This window comes from Carcharhinus amblyrhynchos, unplaced genomic scaffold, assembly GCF_965287045.1.
Source record: "Carcharhinus amblyrhynchos unplaced genomic scaffold, sCarAmb.v2.hapA scaffold_42, whole genome shotgun sequence".
In the NCBI taxonomy this organism is placed as follows: domain Eukaryota; kingdom Metazoa; phylum Chordata; class Chondrichthyes; order Carcharhiniformes; family Carcharhinidae; genus Carcharhinus; species Carcharhinus amblyrhynchos.
The window spans coordinates 503,136-519,100 of record NW_027649783.1 but is presented as its reverse complement, the minus strand read 5'-3'; the positions used below and the strand labels follow the sequence as shown (position 1 = coordinate 519,100).

Sequence of the window (15,965 nt, the reverse complement as noted above, 5' to 3'; positions counted from 1 at the left end):
GTGAGTCAATCCCACACTCACACACTGTATCAGAGAGTGAGTCAATCCCACACTCACACACTGTATCAGAGAGTGAGTCAATCCCACACTCACACACTGTATCAGAGAGTGAGTCAATCCCACACTCACACACTGTATCAGAGAGTGAGTAAATCCCACACTCACACACTGTATCAGAGAGTGAGTGAATCCCACACTCACACACTGTATCAGAGAGTGAGTCAATCCCACACTCACACACTGTATCAGAGAGTGAGTAAATCCCACACTCACACACTGTATCAGAGAGTGAGTCAATCCCACATTCACACACTGCATCAGAGAGAGTAAACCCCACATTCACACACTGTATCAGAGAGTGAGTAAATCCCACACTCACACACTGTATCAGAGAGTGAGTCAATCCCACACTCACACTGTATCAGAGAGTGAGTCAATCCCACATTCACACACTGCATCAGAGAGAGTAAACCCCACATTCACACACTGTATCAGAGAGTGAGTAAACCCCACATTCACACACTGTATCAGAGAGTGAGTAAATCCCACAGTCACACACTGTATCAGAGAGTGAGTAAATCCCACACTCACACACTGTATCAGAGAGTGAGTAAATCCCACACTCACACACTGTATCAGAGAGTGAGTCAATCCCACACTCACACACTGTATCAGAGAGTGAGTCAATCCCACACTCACACACTGTATCAGAGAGTGAGTCAATCCCACACTCACACACTGTATCAGAGAGTGAGTCAATCCCACACTCACACACTGTATCAGAGAGTGAGTCAATCCCACACTCACACACTGTATCAGAGAGTGAGTCAATCCCACACTCACACACTGTATCAGAGAGTGAGTCAATCCTACACTCACACACTGTATCAGAGAGTGAGTCAATCCCACACTCACACACTGTATCAGAGAGTGAGTCAATCCCACACTCACACACTGTATCAGAGAGTGAGTAAATCCCACACTCACACACTGTATCAGAGAGTGAGTAAATCCCACACTCACACACTGTATCAGAGAGTGAGTCAATCCCACACTCACACACTGTATCAGAGAGTGAGTAAATCCCACACTCACACACTGTATCAGAGAGTGAGTAAATCCCACACTCACACACTGTATCAGAGAGTGAGTCAATCCCACACTCACACACTGTATCAGAGAGTGAGTAAATCCCACACTCACACACTGTATCAGAGAGTGAGTAAATCCCACACTCACACACTGTATCAGAGAGTGAGTCAATCCCACACTCACACACTGTATCAGAGAGTGAGTAAATCCCACACTCACACACTGTATCAGAGAGTGAGTAAATCCCACACTCACACACTGTAACAGAGAGTGAGTAAATCCTACACTCACACACTGTAACAGAGAGTGAGTAAACCCTACACTCACACACATTACCAGAGATTCACAGTCCCTGAAGGAATCCCACACTCCCGCACAGTCCCTCTGTGGAGAAGGGTCCCTCACACCGACAGCCAGGGGACATTTCCCGGTGGATCTTTCCACACTGAGAAACTGGGCCTGGAGATTCTTTGGAAAATGTACTTCCTGATTGTAGTAAGGAGGTTTGTGATTGGCGGAAACCCCTCAATCTGATTGGTCTGTTTCCGTATCCACTCAAATGAACCCCTGAGAAGTGAGTGGAATAACTTTTAAAATGTCCAATCACAATCATTGCTTTCCCAATTCCTCATTAACATAGATCTGTGGGACTGTCTATTTAATCAGCGCTCGGAAGGGGTTTGCTTTATTTCTGTGTGAAAGTGAAGATGGCTGATGAGAAGAAACCAACCTCGAAACCAGCTCCCAAGAAGGGAGCGAAGAAAGTGATGAAGAAATCGGTAACAAAGGGCGGTAAGAAAAGGAAAAGATCCCGGAAGGAGAGTTACTCCATCTACATCTACAAAGTGATGAAGCAGGTTCACCCCGACACCGGCATCTCCTCCAAGGCCATGAGCATCATGAACTCGTTCGTCAACGATATTTTCGAGCGCATCGCGGGTGAGGCTTCCCGCCTGGCCCATTACAACAAGCGCAGCACCATCAGCTCCCGGGAGATCCAGACCGCCGTGCGCCTGCTGCTGCCCGGGGAACTGGCCAAGCACGCCGTGTCGGAAGGGACAAAGGCGGTGACCAAGTACACCAGCTCCAAGTAAAACTCCCCAATGGACTGAGAAACCCCCCAAAACACAACGGCTCTTTTCAGAGCCACCCACAATCTCTGTGAAAAAGCTGCGCCATCTTTTCCCTTATTGAGTTAATGAGAAATCTCTTTCTGGAGGATAGAGATTTGTCCCGTTACAGAATGCTGTGAATGGGACTTCATACCCGCCCCTTACACACACTTTCACATTGAAGGGACAATCAAACTGAACTGAGAGCGGATTATAAACCCCAGTCTGGGATTTGTCACGGACAATGAAGAGAAACACCACATCGGAAGGTAATTCTTTAGATTCACTGATAACTATATTCACAGTTTGGCAGCAGCGGAATTAAATTCATAATAAAATTATTTGTTCGTTATTTCGGGTGATCTGGGAGCCGCTCCGGGAACAGAGTAAAGGCGGGAATGAAGAGGTTATTCTCGGGCTGATCTGTTTATTCCACAGTTTTCCCAGAGGACGGAATCAGTGAGATTTGTACACACACAGGACCTGAGTCCATTGCAGCGCTTTAAGATCCGCTTCCCCCCCGGGCCCTCCCTATTCTCCGGACACAAAGCTGCCTGTCCCACCGGCGGGATAGGGCCGGGGATTCTCTCCACACTTCCCATTGGAACATTCCCGGCCGCTTTCAGGGGAGAGGATCAGAAATCAGCCGTTTCTCTCTGTCCCTGTGAAGCCTGTGTGAAGGGGGTTGGTTGGGAATCTCTCTGTTTCTGCTTTTCCACTGAGCTGAGATTTGCTCGGTTTTAAATTGCTGAGCGGGGTCTGATTCCCGCCGGTTCCAGATAAGAGATTGAGAAATTCAAACTGTTCCTAAAATAGCGGCAGGATTCAGTGAGGGGAAAATACAATAAACAGATGAGAAAGTGTGAGATTGAAATAGTTTCCTGAACATTAAGGCGTTCGGTTATTTTGTATTTTTCCTGCACTGAAATTGGCGGGTTTTTCCCATTTGAAAATGTAAACCAATCAAAACCTCCCATTTCCACTCCCTCGCTTTGTGATTGGTCACTCTTGTTTCTATCCATTTCTTAACCAATCAGAGCTGGAGTCTGGCTGCAGCCTCACAAACCGCTCCCAATGATTATTAATAGAGATGAAACTGACCCAATCTGGATTGGAGTTATTCAATGGACTTTGTTTTCACAGATAAATATCTGACAGACCCAAAACAAACGCGATGTTTCCTCCACACAAGTTCCAGGGGAGAGTGTCGCCAACTCCTTCTCACACACAGTCCGGACATTGTCACTGACAGCTCAGAGACACAGACAGCTCATCAGTTCCACACACCCAGACAGCAGGACAGACAGATGTTGTGCCGAAACCATGACCAGTTTTCATACCAGGATGGCCGAGTGGTTGAGATATTTGACTCCAGATCCAATGGACACAAGAATCAATACCCCGGATAGTCGAGTTCAAACCCCACTGCTGCTGAATTGGTTTTTAACGCTACAGTCTGTACCCTCTCCTTTCCTTCTCCCTTATGTACTCTATGAACGGTATGCTTTATCTTTACAACGCAAGAAGCAATACCTTTCACTGTATCCCAACAGATCAAATCAAACTCAGTGCCATTAAGAAGGGGATCCAAAAATCCCAGTCCAAATTCTCACCTACTATTGGATCATCACTGTGTCAGTCCAACAATAGGGCAGCTGTTGCTCCAAATTAAATATCTGATAAAACTCACAAATGGTTTTTGGTAAAGTTACACAATGCACCTTAATATTGTACTGAGATTCGAGTTAAATACCATCCACATCAGAGGTTTACAGTGGCTGTATTAAGACCCGGTTTGTGAACTCTCAAATACATTAGATACAAAGCCTAATGTCAAATACATTCTCAGATTGAGATATTATGAGACCGAGTATAACCTGAGATACAAATTCAGATTCCAGTTGAAAGTTCACCCAGATTATGAAATTAAAAGTTACAATATCAATTTGATAACTATGAGTTGAACTTCAGGTTATTAACTAATCTGAACTCCCCATTCATGCAGAGCTAGATGGAAGATAGTATATGAATTTCAGACTGAGTTCCATTTTACATTCATGTCAAAATTCTTACTCAGAATCAGACTGAGTGTCACAGACAAAATCAATGTGAATAACCTGAGTGCAACTTGCAAAGCAATCCAGTATCAGATTGAAGACTACATTATCTTTCACAATTGTGTTCACACTGACAGAGATTTAATGCTGGGTAGAAACTCACTCACATTGTTTGCTTCAAACCTACACATCAGTGGGCTGTTGCTTTGCTGGAAATGTATATGGAATGAATCCAAACTTATAAATAAAATGAAGATCATATGATGAATCCTATACTCACACTGTGTTATAGAGCCTGACAGATACACGATAATTCTCAAACACATGCTCAGTGTTAGATGAATGAATGTCATGCTGCACATACAGCACCAACCGCTGAAAGTTACATCTGATTACCACACTTACATAGCAGGATCCCAGACTTTGAGTACCAGTAACAGATTCAGAATGATCCCATACTCACACACATTATGACAGTCTGACCAATACACATCATTTGCACTCTTAGAAACAACAGCAGAAATAATCAGGTGCTGAATGAACCCCAAATTGTGTATGGTACCAGAGACAGAAACATGAATCCTACCCGAATATTCTATCTTTGTGACAGATCAGAATGTCTGCCAAACTCATTTCAGAGAATACTGAGAACTGCACTCCCATGTGATTCCAGAAATATTCCAATTCAGAATTGTGTTTAAATTCATATACAACAGCACTGACTGATAGTCACACACACAGTAACTGAAATGGACTCTTTAATGGACCCATTTGTTGGAGATAGATTGTTGATAATCAAAGAGGTAAAATGTATTAAGGCTAGACAGGAGTGTGGAGTTGATGTTCAAAGCAGATCAGCCATGATGTTATAGAATCGCAGAGCAGACTTGAGTGGTCTATTCCTGCTCAGAATTTGAATGTTCACACACACTATTCTTAAGAGATTCTGAATGAGTCCCAAATTCACTTGCAATATCAGAAAGTAACTGATAGACAAAATCCCTTCCTCAACTCCTGTCCAAACACAGGCTCAAACAAAGACACAACATACACCCTGCAGCAGAAAATGTAAGATACATATGGTATATGATACAGATATATTGCACCAGAGAATGACAGATACAGATTGAATCCAGTCACAGTGAAGCAAGAACAATATATTTCCAAGTGAGGATGGTAAGTGTCTTGGAGGGGAAGGTCCATTTAATGGTGTTCCTCTGAGTCAATGGCTCTTGTCTTTCTCTAGACAGTAGTGTTCGTTTGTTTGGAATGTGCTACTGAAGGAACCTTTGTGAGTTCCAGTAGCTCATCTTGGAGGTAGTAAGTACTGCTGCCACTGTGTGTCAGTGGTCGAGGGCATGTGTGTTTGCAGATGGGGTGTCAATCATGAGGGATGCTTTGTCTGGGATGGTGTCAAACCACTTGGCAAGTGGAGATTAATCCATCACGCTCCTGATTTGTGCCTGGTAGATGGTGAACAGTGTTTGGCAGTCAGGATCTTTGTTACTCACGATGGGATCATGTGTCTCTGAGCTGCCTTGTAGCCATTGTATTACATTGCTAGCCCAGTTCAGTTACTGGTTAAAGGTAATCACTAAGATATTGATAGTTGATGATTCAACGATATATTTTCAATTAATGTCAAGGGATAATGGTTAGGTTCCCTCTTGCTGGAAATGGTCTTTGTCTGGGACATGTGTGGTGTGATTGTTATTTGCCATTCCGTGCCCAAGCCTGGATACTCTCCAGTTACTGCTGCATTTGGGAATGGACGACTTCAGTAACTGAAGAGTCCTGAATGGTGCTGAACATTCCACAGTCATCAGTCAGCATCTCCAGTTCTGACCTTCTGGTGGAAGGGTCTGGGACAGTAACTTGACAAACTGGGGAAATGATCTCTTGAGGATGAAATGACTGACCACCACAACCATCTTGCTTTATGCTGGATAAAGTTCCAACCAGTGGAGAGGTTTCCATGGTTCCCATCGACTTTCCTTTTGCTGAGGATCTTTGATGTTTAACTCAGTCAAATCCTGTTTTGATGTCAAGGGTAGTCACTCTCATCTCACCTCAGAGGATCGTTAGTCAGTGGAATCCCTTTCCCAGACAACAGTTGAGGCTGGATCATTGAATATGTTCTAGGCTGAATTAGACAGATTATACAAGGGAGTCAAGGGTTGCTGCAAAAGTTTGAAAAGTAGAATTGCAGCCACAATTACCTTAGTTATGATCTTTTTGAACCCATTTGTTGGACATGGGTATCACTGGCCTGCACTTATTGCCCATCCACATATCGAGTCAACACATTGTTGTCACTTTGGAGCCACATGAAGGCCACACACGGTAAATTCAACAGATTTCCTTCCCTAAAGCACATCCGTGAATGAGATGGGGTTTTCCAACAATGGTTCCATCATCAAAACTGGATTCTTATTTTCAAATTACTTTTTATTGAAATCAAATTCCACCACCTGCTGTGGAGAGTTTCAAACCTGGGCTCCCAAAACATTAGCTGAGTTTCCAGATTAATAGTCGAGCTATAATACCACTAGACCATCGCCTCCCCTTCTTAAACGATGGTGTAGGACTGAGGGGCTGAATGGCCTGACTCCTATCCGTATTTCAAATATGATAGTAACTGTCATAACTGATTTCATTTTATTTTGATTTTTGGTTTTAATCTATATTTTCTCTTGATTTTGCTTTCAGCTGGCAGCTCTTCATCATTCTTCCATTCACACCTCCTTCAGACACATCTCTGTGTGTTGTTACTTAATCCTTTCCCACTCCCTTTAGCCTTGCAGAAAAAATTATTTTATTACTTAATCGCTCCTGCCCTCCACCCTGCTTTGGAAAGCACAAGACAAAAGGTTCCACTAATTTCAGTAATGAGGAGAGAGCAGGATTAATTAATGATCTGACAGTAAATAAACATCAAGTACTGAGTGACCGCAATATGTTAGAGGCAGGCACTGAGTGTGAGGAGAAAGGACACACACAGGTTACAGTTTTAACCTTAAGTAAGGCCGAGAAGGGTGAAATGTGTTCTAAACTGAACACGTTAAAATCCATCCAGCTATGAACAGGCAAATCAAGGAAACAATCAGAGACTGAAAAAAGTATTTCATACAATGTGTGTCTAATGCAAGCCGAAAGAAAGGAAACTTCACTTCCTGAGCTTATGGTGATTGTGGGAGCTGAATTTCATGTTTTAAATCAGTAATTTAGAAAAAAAATAGTGATTTATGTCCAAATAATGATTAATTATGTCTTTAACCTGATGCTGTTTCCGCTGTGCTGACATTCTGGTCCTTCTCGATAGTACATGTCACAGGGAGGACGCTGCTGTCCATCTCAGCATGGTGACTGACTGCAGGGTGCCCTGTAGATCAGAAATAGTCCAGCTAATATGTCTAAACTTCACTAGATTGTTTTCGTTTTAAAAAAAGTAGCTATTTTTCAATTCGGACAATCAGAGAGTGATAGTGAATAATTCAAGATCATTCGGATCATCACGCCTGTGTCAGCTGTTTGGGAGAAACGGGCTGAAAGGGAAAGCCCTCGGCTTGTGTATCTTTGCAACATTTACAGCTTGTGTCTGTTTGTGAGTAAATGACATTTCAGCGATCTGTTACTCATTCAAATGTTAACTAGTAACGAGAAGCGGAAGAAAATTACTGCACCCTGGACAGAAATGTCAAATCATTTTGAAGGAGCCGCTAAGTAATAATTTTTGCTGTTGCTAAAAAGCTACTAGCAGAGAATGGTTTCGATCCATCGACCTCTGGGTTATGGGCCCAGCACGCTTCCGCTGCGCCACTCTGCTCCACAATCCCAATCACCTGCCAGCTGGTATTAATGCGTCACAGAGATTCACTTCCGCATTCATCATTGGAGCGCATGCGCTCGGCTGCTCCCCCGGCGCCACAATTCCACTGTCACCAAGAATAGAAAACACACAGAAAGACAGAGAGATGAAGCGAGAGACAGTCAGGATACACAAGATCACACACACGCAAAGGAGAATGGACTGACTGATCATTCATGTCAATCCCAGGATATCTCCTGTTTCTAACCGCGATCTTCCTGGTTAATTCGGTTTCTTTGTTTCTAAATAGATCTCTGCTGTGTAACTGTGCTCCCTGCTGTGGAACTGTGCTCTCTGCTGTGGAACTCTGATCTCTGCTGTGGAACTGTGATCCCTGCTGTGGAACTGTGCTCCCTGCTGTGGAACTGTGCTCTCTGCTGTGTAACTGTGCTCTCTGCTGTGGAACTGTGCTCTCTGCTGTGGAACTGTGCTCCCTGCTGTGGAACTGTGCTCTCTGCTGTGGAACTGTGCTCTCTGCTGTGGAACTGTGCTCTCTGCTGTGGAACTGTGATCCCTGCTGTGGAACTGTGCTCCCTGCTGTGGAACTGTGCTCTCTGCTGTGGAACTGTGCTCTCTGCTGTGGAACTGTGCTCTCTGCTGTGGAACTGTGCTCTCTGCTGTGGAACTGTGATCTCTGCTGTGGAACTGTGCTCTCTGCTGTGGAACTGTGATCCCTGCTGTGGAACTGTGCTCCCTGCTGTGGAACTGTGCTCTCTGCTGTGGAACTGTGCTCTCTGCTGTGGAACTGTGATCCCTGCTGTGGAACTGTGCTCCCTGCTGTGGAACTGTGCTCTCTGCTGTGGAACTGTGCTCTCTGCTGTGGAACTGTGATCTCTGCTGTGGAACTGTGCTCCCTGCTGTGGAACTGTGCTCTCTGCTGTGGAACTGTGCTCTCTGCTGTGGAACTGTGCTCTCTGCTGTGGAACTGTGCTCTCTGCTGTGGAACTGTGATCCCTGCTGTGGAACTGTGCTCCCTGCTGTGGAACTGTGCTCTCTGCTGTGTAACTGTGCTCTCTGCTGTGGAACTGTGCTCTCTGCTGTGGAACTGTGCTCTCTGCTGTGGAACTGTGCTCTCTGCTGTGGAACTGTGCTCTCTGCTGTGGAACTGTGCTCTCTGCTGTGGAACTGTGCTCTCTGCTGTGGAACTGTGCTCCCTGCTGTGGAACTGTGCTCTCTGCTGTGGAACTGTGCTCTCTGCTGTGGAACTGTGCCCTCTGCTGTGGAACTGAGCTCTCTGCTGTGGAACTGTGATCTCTGCTGTGGAACTCTTTTCTCCCCTGTGGACATAGAATATTTTAATATATGTTTCTGCTGTTTATTGGGGGAACCGTCCCAGTGAACTGAAATGATCCGATTTCCAATATAATTGTTTAAAGTGTGACAGTCTGTGAGGACAGTCATCTGTAGCCCATCAGTTTTCAAAGCCAGTCATTGTATCTGGAAAAGTGTTAATTATTGTCTGTCCGAATGTACAAGTGTTTCTGTAATGGTGATATCGGTGTGAGGGGGTTACTGTTTGAGACATGGTTCATATTCTGACCCTGACTGACACAATTCTCAATCCTCACTCCAAACATGTGCGGAGAAAGTGGATTTGCGGAATTATTCCTCGGAAACTGAAATGATGGCAGGTTTAATAAAACCACTTTAAAATTAAATTGCGGTAGAATTGTTAACGGGATGGTTTTGACTCTAACCATCAAAGGATTGGAGCTCTCTCCATGTAACGGACAGTTAATTGTAAGATGGAGAGGTTTCAGAGTCCTGGGAAGATTCTGTGCCGGGAATTGAAAGACTAGATTGGTTAACAGGAGATGGCAGCTCTTTCATTTGCCGAGTTGGTGGCTCTGAAAAGAGCCGTTGTTGTTCTTGGTGCTGAAGCCGGGGTTTTAGGCGCGTTCCCCGCGGATGCGGCGGGCCAGCTGGATGTCTTTGGGCATGATGGTGACTCGCTTGGCGTGGATGGCGCACAGGTTGGTGTCCTCAAAGAGCCCCACCAGGTAAGCCTCGCTGGCCTCCTGCAGGGCCATGACGGCCGAGGTCTGGAAGCGCAGGTCTGTCTTGAAGTCCTGAGCGATCTCTCGCACCAGGCGCTGGAAGGGCAGTTTGCGGATCAGCAGCTCGGTGGATTTCTGGTAGCGGCGGATCTCCCTCAGAGCCACAGTGCCGGGTCTGTAGCGATGAGGCTTCTTCACTCCGCCCGTGGCTGGAGCGCTCTTCCGGGCCGCTTTGGTCGCCAGCTGTTTGCGAGGAGCTTTCCCTCCGGTCGATTTGCGCGCTGTCTGCTTGGTCCTGGCCATTTTCTGAGCGGATTCAGCACAATCTGAGACACACAGACTCTTAATCCAGAGTCTGCGCTGCAGCCGCCTTTTTAAACTCTGTGAGGAACCGCCCCACCAGCGGGAATTGGCCCAGGAAGTTTCAATCAAACTCTGAGCAGGGAATGAATGTCTGGAACTGAGGTTCTGATCGCCTCACTTGTTTACTTCACCCCCCCCCTTCCAGAAATTACTCCATTTTCTGTGCAGGAAATAACCGTTTGTATAAAATAAGACTTCATTCCGTCCTTAATTACCAGAAACATTGAAGATTTGAAATCCATCTCCCTCCACTTGGTGTTTTAGACCCTTTCCCCGCTCTCTGGGCTGTTCATTCCCAGAATCTCCCGCTGTTCCACTCGATCCCTGTCCCTTCCCTCTCCAGCCCATTCAGATTTCCCCTCCGCCTGTGGCTTGTGCCGCTTTCAGGGGAAAGGATGAGAAATCTGTGTCTTCTCTGTGTCCCCCTGAAGCCGGTGTGAAAGGGATTGAGTCTGTTGTTTGTTACAGAGAGTGAATTCATATTTGTCCCGTTTGACATTCCTGAATAGAGCCGTTTGCCGCGGACAAATGTTCACAAATGAAAGCTCTTTGTAAAATAATCTCACAGCAGAATATTAATAGAGATGTTATTCTTGTTGAGAAGTTAAGAATTTGTCTCCATTCCCTTTCCCGCGCTGAAATTGGCGCCATTTCCCCCCATTCAAAATTCCTGCCGGTTGACAGTCGAAGCCAATGATTGGCTCAATGTTCACATTCGATGCTGTGCGATTGGTTCCGATGCGGAGAGGATGGCCAATCAGAAGCAGGCTGGGGGTTGGAGCGGCTCAAACTGCGGGAATTGCGGGTTTTGTGAATGACTGAGCGGAAACTCAGCAGTTTCCCAAAGCCTGTCAGCTTCAGTGCAGGAAACAACCGTCTGGGGGGCAAATAGCATCACAACTGGCACTGGTTCCAGTGAACGATTCACCGGCTGCTGCTCCTAAACTCCCGCTATTCCAGAGAAAGCTTTTAGAAACTCTATCCAAACACTGAGTGATTAGACAGGGAGTGAGGTGGCCTTTCACTCAGGGCACATGTCAACTGGGGGCTGCTGAGACAATCCACTGAAACATTTCAACAACAATCCTGCTCCAAATGAAATGTTCAATTGGGTGATTTCCCGGCACCGGAACCGAAACAAAGCAAAGCTGCATCTCAAACCCTGAGCAGCCTGTCCCAGCTCCCCCCTGTCCCCAGGTCACTGCTCTCTCTGTGAGGCGGTGAGTGGCTCTGAAAAGAGCCTTTGTTGTGTGTTGGCTGGAGAAGGGTCGAGTTGTTCAGCCGCCGAATCCATAGAGAGTGCGGCCCTGGCGTTTCAGAGCGTACACCACATCCATGGCAGTGACCGTCTTGCGCTTGGCGTGTTCAGTGTAGGTGACCGCATCCCTGATCACATTCTCCAGGAAAACCTTCAGCACCCCGCGAGTCTCCTCATAGATCAAGCCCGAGATCCGCTTGACCCCGCCACGGCGAGCCAGGCGGCGGATTGCTGGTTTGGTGATGCCCTGGATATTATCACGGAGCACTTTGCGGTGCCGCTTGGCTCCGCCTTTTCCCAGTCCTTTGCCTCCTTTCCCTCTGCCAGACATGATGGATTCTTCACTCCGATCACTGCCCAATCTGAGAGAGAGGAACTCTTTCAGGCTCCTTTTATACAGGCCGCCCCGACCTGACTGAGAAAGGCGGAGTGAGAGCAGAGAGGGGGGAGGAGACAGAGTGAAGATTCAACCCAGAGCGGGAGGGAGGAGAGAGCCGGCCTGACACACACACACACACACACACACACACAGAACGGCCCCTGATCTTTCAGCTCCACCTCCAGTTTCTGCAACCGCCAATTTCAACCCGTTTATTAAGAATGGAAACGAAAGCCAGCTCCCCACACAAACCCTTCCAGAGCCGCCCTTCACACTCAAGAGTTTCCACAAACCCGGAGCTTTGAAATCTGGAATCGAAACAGAAAATGCTGCAAATAATCCGGCAGCTTTTGTGAAGAGAGAGAGAGACAGAGTTAAGGTTTCGGGTGGTGACTTTGTCCTTTTGTGTTTTTAAACCTGCTCCTGTTATAATTGCCAGTCAGTAATATTCCCACCTTAACACAGTCTATTCTATAGCAAGAATCTCCCTCAGTAACATCCTCCCCCACATCCGCTTCCAGCTGTTTCCAAACACTTTATTGAAGGTTTTTGGGGGAAATCCCCCTGTGTTAAAGTGAAGGGAGTCAGGATGGCCGAGCGGTCTAAGGCGCTGCGTTCAGGTCGCAGTCTCCTCTGGAGGCGTGGGTTCGAATCCCACTCCTGACACTGACTTTTGGGCTGAGAACTGCCGTCTCCCAGCGCCAGGAACCTGGGTTCGATTCCCGGCTGAGGTCACTGTCTGTGTGGAGTTTCCACATTCTCCCTGGGCTCCCTCCGGGTGCTCCGGTTTCCTCCCGGTGTGTGTGAGGTTGATTGGCCCATGCTAAATTGTCCCGGAGTGTCAGGGGGGAAGTAGGGTCAATAAATAGGGGAATGGGGGATCCGGATTGTGGGTCAGTGCAGACTCGATGGGCCGATTGGCCTCCCTGCAGGGATTGGATTAAAAATGAGTGGGGAATGCGGTGTTTCGCCGCCAGTGCTCCTGTCTCACTGAATCTACCAGAGAGCTTTATTCTGAGAGAAAGTGGCGATTGAACAAATGTGAAATTCTCAATGAAATTCAGCATCTGCAGTTGTTTTGCTTTAGTCTGAATTTGAAATGATCTCTATTGAGAATGAGCCGGGCCCCGCGGGACAGGAATCATTTTCTTGCGGGATCAGCTCTTTCCTGAGAGATGTGGGTGGCTCTAAGAAGAGCCTTTGTGGGGTTTCAGAGGTTTCCAATTTGCTCTCGGGTTGTTTCACTTCTTTCCTGAGGCTTTCTTCGCTTTTGCTGCTTTCCCTTTGGGATTGGCCTTCGCTTTAGTCACTTTTTTGACCAACTTTCCGCCCGTGACCTTCTTCACAGGAGACTTTTTCTTCAGGGCTGCTTTCTTCAGCGCCGTTTTTGGAGTTGCCGCCTTCTTGCTGCTTGTTTTCTTCACTGGAGTTTTCTTCACTGGAGTTTTCTTCACTGGAGTTTTCTTCACTGGAGTTTTCTTCACTGGAGTTTTCTTGGCTGCGGGTTTCTTGGCGGCGGATTTCTTTCTTGTCACCTTCTTGGCCGCTGTTTTCTTCACGAAAGATTTCTTGCCTGTGGCTTTCTTCACCTTCTTTCCCATTTTGCCCGGCCTTTCCCTCTTAGCCAGTTTGAAGGAGCCGGAGGCGCCCTGTCCCTTTGTCTGCACCAGAGAGCCTTTCTCCACCTTCCTCTTGATAGTGAACCTGATCTGGGAGCCGCGCTTCCCCACATCCACTCCGCTGCCGGCCAAAGCTTTCTTGATGGCGGCCAGGGACATCCCCTTGCGATCGCTGCAAGCCGCCACCACCTTGAGGATCTGCTCGCCTAACTTGGGAGCGGCAGATCGGGGAGCCGCCTTCTTCTTCCTGGGAGACTTCACCTGAGCGGGAGCGGCTGGAGGAGCCGTTTGGGCGGCTGCAGTTTCAGTCATATCCGAGAGTGGCTGGAAAATCTGGGCCAGGAGAGTCAGAACTGGATCCGGAATGAAACCAGTGGTGGCGGCACAGAGCAACTTAAAGGCAGAGAGCGGACGGAGCAGAGACAAGCTGCTGTCAGCTCCCGGCTCCTCCAGCCTCTCTGTGTTTCTCTCTCCTCACAAACTCTCCCATTCCAATCAAATTCCGCCTCTCCACACATCCAGCTCACACCCTTCATGTCTCTGACACTCCAATGTTTGCTGTTGAAAAGGTTTCACTCGAACTGAGGACTCCGTTTTCCACTGAAACCCGTTTTCCTGCTGCACTGATCCCGCTCTCACACGCGATAGCTGACATGTTCTCTACTTTTCCACTCAAATCTTCCATTTAGCGAAACAATTGCCTTGAAATCTCACTCTGGGGCTCAGCAGGGGGATTAGGGGGAATCTTTGATTGAAAAATGGTTTTATTTCCCACAAGAGAGACTCGGAGATCTCATGATCAGAACAGACACACAAACACAGTTGGATCAGTCTGACCCGCCCGCTCCTTTCATACACTCTCTCTTCCACAATATTCACACCGACACATTCACAGGACAAAACTTTCACCCAATGGAAGGTCCCAGGACGGAATTTCTCCTCCTTCCGGCCTTTGCTCCGGATTCCAGGGGGTTAGTTAGAGTTTTTCACCTCAGTAACTGTTAAACACTCTGAGGGCCGCTCCCCGCAGATTGTCTTTCAATTCATTCATGGAATGTGGGTGTCTCTGTCTGGGTCAGCATTTATTACCCATCCCTAATTACCCTTGGGAAGGTGGGGGTGAGCTGCCTTCTGGAACCGCTGCAGTCCATGTGGTGAAGAGCCACATCTGTGAACCAGATTCCGCGGCAAGAACCAATTCTATTTTTATTTTCAGTTATTATAGTGATTACAGACATCACTGTGTTTGTTTAGGGTGAAAATACAAATTATCTGATCTCGGAGTCTCTAGATTTCCTGTTTTATTTGTTTCTCCGGCACTGACAGGTAACAGTAAATCACAACCTCACCAACCAGTGACAGCCAGTTAAATAACCATCCCACACTCGCTGATAATGGAGTTTCTGACAGTGACAGTTTCTGACCATCCTCCGATTGGACCTGGAGGGAACCAGATTCACTGTCAGAGCTGGACTTTCTTACAGAGTGGGTGACAGAGCCAGGTGAGCGATGGTGATGGAGTGGTGACTGTGAGAGCATTTGACCAAGGGTCAGTTCCTGACTATCAGAGTGGTGATTTATTTAATTAGTTATCGCAGGTCCCAACAGTAGGTGGACATTCCTGAAATAAAATTCACTAAAGATTCTCATCAACAGTGTGTTTCTAATGGAAAATCCAGCTTCAATTTGCTTTCAGTTGTTTAAATGAAAGAACAGGCCTCAAAACTAAACAATGATTTCCCAGTCAGAAACAATAGTAAAACAGGTGGTTTAAACTGTCCAGAAAAACGAGATAAGACAGGTTCAGTTTACAAACTGTGCTGTGGATGTATCTGGTGTGTGATGAAATCAGCAACTAATTTGTTTCCATAATTACAACTGATTTAAATAACCACTGTTTAACCAGCGTCAGCGATGGTGGTATATTGGTGAGCATAGCTGCCTTCCAAGCAGTTGACCCGGGTTCGATTACCCGGCCATCGCATTGATAATGTGTTTAGATTCTTTTCCGCGGCATCTTGTGTTTTAAACCAAGAGGACAAAAACAGGGCGAACGCAATATTCGACAGGAATGAAACAAAATAAAGGTTTCTATTTTTTCATTTTTTTTGTTCGGACATAATTCGTTTCTAATGAAAAAAATATTGAAATAGGAGAACACGTCTCTGACCTGATAAATGAGTTCTCCGCCAGAGACAAAGATACAAAGTAAAAGTAGAG

At 46.5% G+C, this 15,965-nt stretch overlaps 3 protein-coding genes, 3 non-coding genes and 1 pseudogene across 6 annotated transcripts; 3 read left to right on the top strand and 4 right to left on the bottom strand.

The window, feature by feature from the left end:
• Positions 1-1,784: 1,784 nt before the first annotated feature.
• On the top strand, positions 1,785-2,432 carry LOC145335974 (histone H2B pseudogene; annotated as a pseudogene).
• Positions 2,433-8,015: 5,583 nt separating this feature from the next.
• Positions 8,016-8,087, bottom strand: trnam-cau (transfer RNA methionine (anticodon CAU)). The gene has a single exon. It is a non-coding gene; the product is annotated as a tRNA-Met (tRNA).
• A 1,931-nt stretch (positions 8,088-10,018) lies between these two features.
• LOC145335900 (histone H3-like) lies at positions 10,019-10,429 on the bottom strand. Its single transcript, XM_080181633.1, has one exon. The coding sequence runs from the start codon at positions 10,427-10,429 to the stop codon at positions 10,019-10,021; it is 411 nt and encodes a 136-aa protein (XP_080037759.1).
• A 1,337-nt stretch (positions 10,430-11,766) lies between these two features.
• Positions 11,767-12,078, bottom strand: LOC145335935 (histone H4). The gene has a single exon (XM_080181669.1). The coding sequence runs from the start codon at positions 12,076-12,078 to the stop codon at positions 11,767-11,769; it is 312 nt and encodes a 103-aa protein (XP_080037795.1).
• A 631-nt stretch (positions 12,079-12,709) lies between these two features.
• Positions 12,710-12,792, top strand: trnal-cag (transfer RNA leucine (anticodon CAG)). The gene has a single exon. It is a non-coding gene; the product is annotated as a tRNA-Leu (tRNA).
• A 575-nt stretch (positions 12,793-13,367) lies between these two features.
• Positions 13,368-14,090, bottom strand: LOC145335833 (histone H1-like). Its single transcript, XM_080181559.1, has one exon. It carries the CDS (start codon positions 14,055-14,057, stop codon positions 13,368-13,370), a length of 690 nt encoding a protein of 229 aa, XP_080037685.1. The 5' UTR covers positions 14,058-14,090.
• A 1,566-nt stretch (positions 14,091-15,656) lies between these two features.
• On the top strand, positions 15,657-15,729 carry trnag-ucc (transfer RNA glycine (anticodon UCC)). The gene has a single exon. It is a non-coding gene; the product is annotated as a tRNA-Gly (tRNA).
• The last annotated feature ends 236 nt before the right edge of the window (positions 15,730-15,965 follow it).